Source organism: Podarcis raffonei, chromosome 6 (assembly GCF_027172205.1).
Source record: "Podarcis raffonei isolate rPodRaf1 chromosome 6, rPodRaf1.pri, whole genome shotgun sequence".
Classification (NCBI taxonomy): Eukaryota; Metazoa; Chordata; class Lepidosauria; order Squamata; family Lacertidae; genus Podarcis; species Podarcis raffonei.
In genome coordinates, this window is record NC_070607.1 from 60457178 (window position 1) to 60467824 (window position 10647).

The 10647-nt window shown below is 43.2% G+C and overlaps 1 protein-coding gene across 1 annotated transcript in view; it reads left to right on the forward strand.

The window, feature by feature from the left end:
- Positions 1-8310, forward strand: part of MAPKAPK2 (MAPK activated protein kinase 2) — a 79403-nt gene extending 71093 nt beyond the window's left edge. The window contains exons 5-10 of the mRNA XM_053393380.1: positions 562-688; positions 1985-2060; positions 3939-4063; positions 5205-5290; positions 5736-5816; positions 6329-8310. Of these exons, the coding sequence (XP_053249355.1) occupies positions 562-688; positions 1985-2060; positions 3939-4063; positions 5205-5290; positions 5736-5816; positions 6329-6472 (639 nt within the window). The 3' untranslated portion in view covers positions 6473-8310. The remainder of the gene's footprint in view (positions 1-561; positions 689-1984; positions 2061-3938; positions 4064-5204; positions 5291-5735; positions 5817-6328) is intronic.
- Positions 8311-10647: the final 2337 nt, after the last annotated feature.

Below are 10647 nucleotides of genomic sequence, written 5' to 3' on the forward strand. Positions count from 1 at the left end.
TGTAAAAGACTCTCTGAAGCTTTGACCTTGCAAATATGAAACGCATCATGTCTTGAGGACTGCAAATAAACTCAGTAGCATAAGCATTATAGGGAATTGTCAATATAATCTGGATCATATACCTAATGTACACAGATGTGTAATGGCATCTGCATAATTGCAGCTATTGAGAGGGCCTTTTCAGTTGGGGATGCTTGCCGGTCACTATCATGCTTTTCTAGCACCAGGAAAAGACTGTTTTCATTCCCCCAGGTCTTTAAAAAAATTCATTTGGATTGTTTTCACTTGCCCCTGTTAATGCTGTTGTTTCTTAGTCTGTTCCTGTTTTTTATTCATAGCTGTGCTTCATTTTACTACTGTCTTTAAATGTCTTTGAAATGACTGTCAGGCTTCCTTGGGAGTAATTTTTACTGCAGATGCATGAGGAAATGGTATAAATCAATAAGCAAAGGTTAATGGACACCTGATCATTAGTTCTTACCATGTGCCCAGCCTAGGATCTGCAAGGTGGTGCAAAATATAGTTTTCTCTTAAGCTGGTTTTGCTTATTATGTCTTGCAGCCAGAAAACCTCCTATACACCTCAAAAAGGCCCAACGCTGTATTAAAACTCACCGACTTTGGATTTGCTAAAGAAACCACCACACATAACTCTCTAGCTACACCATGCTACACACCATACTATGTGGGTAAGTAAACCATTGGAGAGCATCACCCGCTTCTGAGACATAAGAATGGCAACCTCCAGCGCCTCTCTTTTTCATAGAAATAGTGATGGTGAGCTTCAGGGCACATGTACACTGCTGTTGCGTTTTGTAATAAGAGCAGGGATGGGTTTTTCAAGATTTTCAAGCAAGCAGCCCAATCATTTTATTTCATTTGCTACATCATTTAAACTAAATGGCATCTCTCTCAAGTTTAAAACCTCAGCACTGGGCTGCAGCTGATTGGGCAAACAGGTGAGCATGCTTCAAAAGCTGGTCTCTATGTGCTTCCAATAGATTGCTTGAGCTGCCTACTTAGTATTCTGGAAAGAAAAGGGATTGGCACAGGGTGAAACCTTTAACAAAAGCAGCCAACACAGGTGTCACTATCATGTGGCGACCAGACTGAGGTTGTGCAGGTGATCCCCCTCATCCTATAACAGTTTCTGGCCTGGGAAAAAGTTGGGAAATTATTATTATTATTATTATTATTATTATTATTATTATTATTATTAGTTTGGGGATTTAGTTCTGGTCCATTTTTAAATGGAAGAGAGAAAAGCAATGCATCATTCAGTTTCAAAGGCTAAGACCTCTGGTCACTTTTAAACGCCGTATTGGCCTGAATATAAGTCTCACTTTCCCCCCAAATTCCAACCTTGAAAAGTTAAAGTGCGGGTTATATTCACGACCTTACAGTATGCAGCCAGGAGTGTGAGGCAAACAGCAGCAGGAGCGTGGCAAAGCGGTGCCCGCCCCACATGTAGTCCCCCGTCCTCTCCCCCAAGGCCAGGAAGGGAGAGAGCGAGGAAGGGGAAAGGCTGCCAGCAATGCAGCGTGGCTCCCCCCCCCCCCCCAGTATGCAGCCAGAAGCAACGAGGAAGGGAGCCGCTTATATTCGGGTATTTTTTCTTTTTCCCTCCTCCCTCCAATTTTAAATGTGCAGCTTATATTCGGGCCAATACAGTACTTTTCTGGGACCCTTTAATGTCCTTCGCTGGCCGTTTTATAAATGTTCTATGGCAAACAGCCTTGGTGTCAGAGGTTTTCCCATGAACTGAGAACTAATATCAAGTGCCAGGTAAACTGTATCCAAACAGCATATTATTTTGCAAGTGTACTCCGGGCACAGTTCCAAGGGTAATAAGCTCCCCAGAGAGGGGGACAGCCTGTCCTCTTGAAGTGTAAATGTCTGAAAATTGTACTGATAGCATGTGACAAAGTTGTACTGATGGCATGTGTGACAAAGTTGACTTTGCATTTTGTTTTCATCTCCTTTAGCTCCAGAAGTACTAGGCCCAGAGAAATATGATAAGTCCTGCGATATGTGGTCCCTTGGTGTCATCATGTATATTTTGTAAGTCTATTCTTCTGCACTGTACTGTACAGCACAGTTAGTTGCTTTGTATATTCTCCTCTGTGTGTACTTGCTCCTGGCAGGATTCAATAAAGTTCCAAAGTTAGGGATGTTCAGTCTTCTTCTGGGATATTCTCGAGCCAGTTAACTAGGAAGGGCTGTGCTTCCGGCATGTTCTGTTTATTGAGTCATTGAGGAAGATCCTTTGTCAATATCAAGGAAAAAAGCACAGATTATGCTGGCTGATTCAACACACTTTAGGAACAAGCCCTAGGCGGTAGAAATAAAATTGGATGCATTGATTGTGGGGAAGATGAAATTGGGAATATTTTCCAAGGCCGCTGCCAGAGGAGGAAGATACCCTGCCTCCCTTGACTGCAAGACGAGCGGCAAAGCGGTGGAGGCAGAGGAAGAAGGAATCCAGTTCTCATGCCTGCAGAAAGGAGGAGAGAGGCAGGCAGAAGCTGCAGTTTCATTCCACCCATTTTCTTCTGTCTGCATCTCTCTCTGTCTGCCTCCCTCCTCCCTTCTGCCTTAGTCTTTCCTGCAACTGTGCTAGGAAGGCTGTTGCTGCTGGAGCCAAGCTTTTGCAACTGAATTCGTGCAAGAAACATGCACATGTGATATGATTACGCTGTACTTGGAGCACTGCTTGTTTTATATGCTGAGTCATTGCTAAAATGTTTGTCCCAGTTGATGAGGTACTAATGCACTGAGACAATGGCTCATAGGATTTAGGCCAGGCATATCCAAAGTCCGTTTCGGGGGCCTAATCTGGCGTGTCGGTCGATTTAATCTGGCCCCCGTGGCAGCATATGTCCTGGGGTAAAATCCTAATAAAGCTCAGCAATTTGAAGCCTAAAAAAAAAGCTCAACAACTTTGGTCAGCCCTCACACATGTTCACGTCATCAAATCTGGCCTTCTTTGAAAAAAGTTTGGGCACCCCTGATTTAGGCAGGTGGTTTGCAGCATGCCACACCTCAAAGTGATTTTAACATTGAAAGTACCTTGGAACCTGTTTTTCCTAATGTCCTTTTAGTTAGTTTGCTGCTTGGAGCGCATTTGTGCTGAAGAGAAGGGCAGGAAACATGCTAAACAAATGTGTACAAGAGAACATGTTTCCTTATCCCACTGATGCTGGTGCTTTCTTGCTGCTCCCTGTATAGCACAGCTGTGCCCTTAACCTGTCTCCCCAGGGCCCTTCATCATCCAGGTTCACAAAAGTTCACAATTCAGCTTTCCATGTTTGCCATGGGGAGTGCTCCATTGCTTTCTGTCAACAAGTGTAACAAGAGGGACCTCAGCCTTTCTCTCCGATATGAGCTGTGGGTCAGGGCTAGTTTCCCAGTGTTGCACTGCGCCTGGAAGTACAGTGGAACTACAGAGATGATTCCCCAGGTCCAATAAGCATAAAGATCAGAGATAAGTCTCTGTTTGCTCTTTGATAGTAAACAGCAGGAGCAGGGTGTTCTCTCTGACGTTAGGACTGTGGTCTCACAGCACTAAGGTGGAAGATCAGGAAAATGCTGCCAGCCCTGTGACAACTTCCTGTTCAGAGAGTGAGCACAGAGTTATCTCTCATCTTAGCACTGTATTGTTTAGATTGGAGATAACAGATGCCAAGTGACTGACAGATAGGCGTGGTTTGCCAAAAATGGCCTCACAGGCCTAAGGCAGAGAGGCCTAGCAAACCTAACTTAGAGCCTTAGGCTAGAGGTTCCCCACTGCCGTAGTGGACTCTCTTACCTGACAGCCTTTTATAGTACGAACAATAAAAATGATACCATTTTGGGGGGGGGAAGCACATTAGATCAGTTTGGCATTCAAAATGGACTTCTCCTCTACATGTCATTTCTCTATTTTTCTCTTTTGCCCAGGTTGTGCGGGTACCCCCCTTTCTATTCCAACCATGGTCTGGCCATTTCTCCGGGCATGAAGAAACGGATCCGGATGGGTCAGTACGAATTTCCCAACCCAGAGTGGTCAGAAGTATCTGAGGAAGGTAAATGTTTGTGAACAGAAGCTGCTATTCTCCTCTGAAAGGGTAAATGGGATTTCAAAACCTGAAAAAATGTGATTCTCTGGGTTAGGGTTGGCTAACCTGTGGCCTTCCAGATGTTGTTGGAATACAACCCCCAACATTACCCACCCCTGCACTAACCTTATTCATTCCTTGGCTCTCTTGCCTTTCATGAGTGGCCTTTTTACTCATGACTAGGCTATGGCTCAAGAGGAGGCCTTGCTCTGGTTCAGAGAAATTGTTCTGGGCCACCATAGCTGGAGTGTTTTGCTGCCAGGGAAGAAAAAGTGCCTGCTGCCCCCATAGCATGGCTTCTGTTAAGTTGTGGGTGAACATATCAGACAACACAGCGATTCTTCAAACAGCTCTTGTTTATTCAAAGGCCAGAACAGAACTGAACTGAAGGGTTCAGTCAGCCTGCTTATATAGAGCTCCAGTACAACGTAACTGTAACAATTTTCTAAAACTATCCAATCACTGAACGTCACTTTCGATCCCTTATTTGCATAACTATTTACAGTATCCCCCTGCTGGCCCAGGGTGAGAACTTCAGTACATAACAGCTTTTGCTTTTCCTTTGCCCTGCCTTTCTCTTCTTCCTTTTCCTTCCTTCCCCTACGGGATTCTGCTCTTGTGTTTGGAGGCTTTGGCAAGGGGAGGGTTCCCCCTGGACCTCCACATGGCCAGTTTGACTCTCCCCACTCCCTTTGTTATCTTGTGCATGCATGATATAAAAAGGTTGCAACATGGAGAGTGGGAAAATGAATAAAAATAAACACTCCACCCCCCCAAAAAGGCCAGGCCCCACAATGTCACACATGACAATTCTTTCAAGTACATTACTCATCATATGTACTAAAATTAATTAGTATTAAGAGTCCTCAGAGTACTTTTCATGTGTTATCTCCACAAGCAACGTATTTGCTCAGGAGAAGTCCCTTCAGGTTTTTATATGAATCAAAGCATGTTCTCCTTAAAATAGACCCATCCCTTTGTGTATATTGTCTCTCCTTTTGCCGTGCAAGCTTCAGGATTTCTGCAACATCTGAAGAGAGCTTTGGAATGAGGTGGCGAGACACAGTATGTGTTGTTGTTAATGCTGTTGCCTTTCCTCCACCTTCAGTTAAGCAGCTGATCCGGAATTTGCTGAAGACGGATCCAACCCAGCGAATGACTATAATGGAGTTCATGAATCACCCTTGGATCATGGTAAGAATCCACCTGTCATTTCTCAGGAAGAAAAACTGGCGCAGAAGTCTAGGCTGAGAAACAGGAGTGCAGGGAGTCTGAGGTAGCTTTATAGATAGAGGGGAAACATTTTTCAGCTCAATCGCCAGTTCCATTGTGAGAAAACTCCTGCAGCTGCATGCCAGTAAGGGGGCAGGGGAGAGAGAAGAGAGGCAAAAGTGGATGGGGACAGAGGGGAAAGTGGGCAGAGCACTGGGTGGAGGCTGTATTCCAGCCATGCAGAAGTCAGAGGCTTCTACAGTACACACACCGCTACATCCGATCAGGCAAGGGGCATGATCACCACCCAGCCAGTCAAAGAAGGACAGAAGAAGTCTTGGCAAGTCCCAAGGACTGGAAAGAGAGTTTCCCAGGCCAGAGGCTCCCCAACCCCTAGACTAAAGCTCCATTTGTCTTCCCTCTGCAGCAATCAATGCAAGTGCCACAAACCCCGCTGCACACTAGCAGAGTTTTGAAAGAAGAGAAAGATCTTTGGGAGGACGTTAAGGTAAGTTGTCTGGAAGTTTCATCTCACACACTGCTAAGCAGCATGGATGAAGGTTATGCAACTCCAGGTGTAAGTGATTGTGAGCCTGTCCATCAGTGCTGCAAGCCACTCCTAGCCTGTACAGTGGAACCTCGGTTTTCGAGCTTCTCGGAAGCCGAACGATTCAGAACCCAAATGCCAAAAACCCGGAAGCTTTCGCTGCGTGTTTTTCCTTTTTTTCCAATGGATTTTGCCAACTGCCCATTGATCCTCGGTTTTCAAACATTTCGGAAGTTGAACAGTCTTCCGCAATGGATTACATTTGAAAACTGAAGTTCCACTGTAATAGGTAATGCCAGATATGCAGGCTTAAAGGCCCTCCTCACTCTACCACAGTCTGAACTTGGAAGTAGTCTTTTGTGCCCACTGTTAAGTTACGAATAGGATCTTTCCTCTGGATGACAGTAATGCCTGAAGCTAGAATAATTTGGCTAGCCAGATGTTAATTTGTTTCCTCTACCTCACATTTGTAGGAGGAGATGACAAGTGCCTTGGCCACCATGAGAGTGGATTATGAACAAATCAAGATTAAGAAAATCGAAGATTCATCCAACCCGTTGCTTATGAAGAGGCGGAAGAAAGCAAACCCCGCTGAACCTACAGCACTCCCCCACTGAGGATTCAGTAGAGCCAAACCTGGTGGTTGTGAAAGCAATAACTATATCTATATATTTTTTAAAACAAATTGGAGATAAAGACTGTCATATCAAACACATGGAATTCAGATCTTTATACCAGACTAGTTTTGTTTTTTTAGCTGCCTCTCATGGTTCTGACCTTTCTGAGGTCCAGCAGGAGACAGCTGCTCTATGTACAAAACATACTTTTATGTTATTTCCCAGCCCCTGGTCCTGTAGGGAAATATTTCTGGTAATCAGATTTTGTTTGTTTGTTTAGTAACATCCCCCCTTGGTTTTTTTCTCCATCAGAGACACTGAAATTCCTGTGATCACCATTTAAAGGTTAATAATATAAATAAAATATATATAATCTATATTTTTAAAAACTACTGTAGAGCTGAAATCAAGATAGCAGTCCTGTGCTGAGTACAGCGGTTGTTATTTTAGCGTTAAAGGCTTTCAGTTTGTGTCGACAACAACAACAAAAGGCCAGGGCTGTTGAAGAATTCCACCTGAAAACAAAGGCACTGACGATACTGTGGTCTTCATTTAACATCAAAAACTGTTCCTTGGCTGATGGACCTTAAATTCAGTTTGGGAAGTTATTGTCCCAAGTACAATAGGGCTCCTTAAACTGAAAGCCTTCTGCCTCTAACTGTGCAATCACAGGATTGACTTCCTCTCACTTGTGTGTTTGTGGATTGTATGTAATAATGTGATAGGATGGATATTGTAAGTATAGGCAGGAAGGCCCACCCCCTTCTGTATTCTACCTTGAATTTTTGAGGGGTAGTGTGTGGGGAGGGTCTATGAAGCACCCAGAATTCAGTTATGATCTCAGGGTTATTTGGGTGGGTGGGAGGGATGGAAAGTAGGTGTTTGTTGAGTGGAGATGTTCATGATTGATCTGTTTCAATAACTGATGCAGCCTTCCTGGAGCACTACATCAGAATATGTCCTGTTGCCCAGTTTCCACCACCATCTTGTGCAGTGTTAAAACTTAAGACCTTGATGCAGTTCTAAAGATCTCATGCTGCAAGGTTGCAGGCTCATATCCAACACCCCAGCTGTTTTGTTGTGGCTCTTGTTCTGTGTTGCTGTTCACAACCATCCTGATCTTTTACTTTACCAGGAAACTGCAACTATTTGGAGCACATAGCAAAAGGCTCAAATCTGATATTTGCATCTCATTGGAATATAACTTGGAGCTCATGTGGGACAGAACCTGCCACATGCACACTCTGATATGTGAAGAAAAAACAGAAACAGTACCATAAAAATGAGTCTTTTTTTGATGGATTCCTTAGCATCTTTGGGTGTTGAATAGCCAGTTGGCACAAATGTTAATATGGGAATATGATGATGGGAATTCTGCCTAGAAAACCAAAAAGTCTCAGCTGAAGTTTGAAGGAGGGAATTGACATGTGCTGCAGACTTGGGCACATATGTCTAAAGTCAAGCTCTCTTGAGTCTTACTCTACCTGTACCTTAGGGAAGAAAAGCAGGAAAGTATTCCTTCACATAAACTTTTGCCTCATTATGCTGGTGGTCAATCCCTTTTTCTGCCTCTTTCTGTATATCTTTAGTCCATGAATGAATATCTTTTGCCACGTTTGTTTCACTGGCATACTAGTGTTTTAAAAACACACACTTTCCCTTTTTTTTTTAAAGAAAGGTTTAGCTTTTAGGTGGCATTTTAGACACTGTATGAAATTTTAATTTGTAAAAAAAAAATGTTTTAATTTTTGTTGTTGGTGGTGTCTCATTGCTGGAAAAAAAAAATTATTTGCTCTGCTTTTTCCCCATTTTGGATTAAAGACACCCAATACATCAGAGTTTGTGTTTGTGTGATCCCTGGTGGGGGGTGGGGGAAGCCAGAACAGGCTTTGCCTCAGGAAGGGCTGGCTATATCTGTGGCACAGACCTGTGATCAAAGAGTTTTCTAGCTGTTATGATTTTAATACAGATCAGCTTTTCACATACAATGAGTTGTGGATTGTACTAAAGACGGCATGCAAGCAGGGAGTTTCAGACATACACCAGCAGTGGCTACTTGGAGAATATTGGCATGGAAGAGCCACATGAAAAGAATCGAGCATCGTATATATGACACTTCAATAATATCTATTTCAGATATCTACTGCACTATTCAGTTGGGGAGAGTATACGATGCTGCCAATGAGAATCTCCTGAGATGGCATTGAGAGAGCAAGGCCTCTGACATTGATCTTAATTCCCAGGCAGACCTAGTGGTGGAACAATGTGCCACTAACTTCAGTCTGCCCCTCCATTGTAGGCTCAGGCTGTATACGGTATATGTGTAAATAAACTGTATATTGTAGAGTCTCTGCTGTGCCTCATTTCCAAAAGGAAACACGTGCCCTAGGCTAAGCACCTGGAACCTCTGGAATCTCACACCAGAGATTGGAGTGATGTGTTACACTGGTGTCAGAAGTGGGACACTCCTACCCACCCCCCAAAAAAAGATTTATAGAAACTGTTTCATTAAGGGTGCTGGGATTTGTAGCTTTGTGAGAGGGAACTACAGTTCCCAGGATTCTTTGGGGGAAGTTCTGTATTTTAAATGTATGGTGTGCATCTGCTCTATATTGACAGGAAGCCTCCACTAGACAGAGCCAGTTGTCTAGCTCTGGTGCATCCATTGCCCTTAAACTGGCTTTAAGTTAGCATTCTGGGTTTCAAAGAGAGTGCTTCCTGGATTTTGTGACACTGCTGCAGTAATGCCGATGTCACGTGCAGCTTTTAAAATCTGGCCAAGAGATTTTAACATGCGAGCACACAAATAGAAGGGCAAAGGTACCAGACAAATTTAGGCTTTCTCCAGCACATGCATTGTAATTTGGCCTTTGCAACACTTATCGGTATACACACAAAATGTTGTGAAAGCTCGTGTATGGCTGCCATTGGAAAAGACTGTGGCTTGCCAGTATCTTTTTCTGAGCAAACAGCACTGAAATCAGCATTTGTCATTGAGGGCGAATTGTAGAGTTGGAAGCCATGAGTTGAGCAGAGGAATGAAACAGCTCAACTACCTCAACGTGACACAGAAGGAAACCAGAGAAACCTCTTTCTTGCTGTTGAAAACTCAGCATTATAGTTAATTGTATAGGCAGATTTGTATCTTCCAGCAGCTCTGTTGCTTTGTTTTAAAAAAAAATTGGGGGGGAGATGCTGCAGTATATTGCATCAATATAAATTTATTTAATAGCACTTGATGCACCATATATCAGCCTATTTTTTGTTGCTTGGACCTTCATTCCCTTAGAGGCCAATTTATACATTATTTTTGAGCTGGTACTCCACTTATTTTTTTCAACACTTTCATTGCCTTTCCTCAGTATATATATTATTACAGAGGTATTTTATCAACACAACAGATTATAACAAGAGCATAAGAATGAAGCAAACAAAACAAAAATTCACACTTTTGCTCATTTCCACCAGAGTAGCCACAACTGTTATGGCCTTACTGCATTTCAACTCATGCAAAGAAGGCTGCATGCAGTTCATCCAAGAATTCGAGTTACAGTCATTTATTTTGCTAGCTATACCATGCATGAATTGTGGGTAATCTTGTAGAAATCTGTTTCTAAGTGAATTCTATTGAAGAGTGCCAAGTTGGCATAAAAAGAGTCGCGTTTCTTGGCCTCCTTGACTAAGTTTCAGTCAGTGGCTGTACCCCGCTCCCCGCATAATAGCTTTCATGTTGAAAGTGGCTTGTAAGAAAACAGGGACCAAATCAAAAAATACTCAAATGTTTCTATGGGCACATTCTTTCCCATAGCAAGGGTCCCAGGGGGAGGAGAAGAGGAAACCCCATTGTGTTACTGGAAGTCATGGTGCTAGATCCCACTAGTGCAACTATCTAGTTGAATTTGGTCTCATGAGTTAGAATGGTGGCATCCTTGGGGTGGTAACTCTGTTGATGGAAGTAGCAACACACCCTTTTTCTCACACTTTGCTCCTAGCTGAGAGTAAAACAAATATGAAATGGCACTCATTTCTGTGAAGGCATCACTGTTCAAAGGAACTGTTTTGTCAATGAGTGGGAGGTGGTGAGAATTTGAATGTAGAAGTGAGGTTCAGGAGGTTCAGAGTCCAGCTGAATGAGATTCAAAGTTCTCAAGCAAATGGTCCTAGCCATTCTGCTT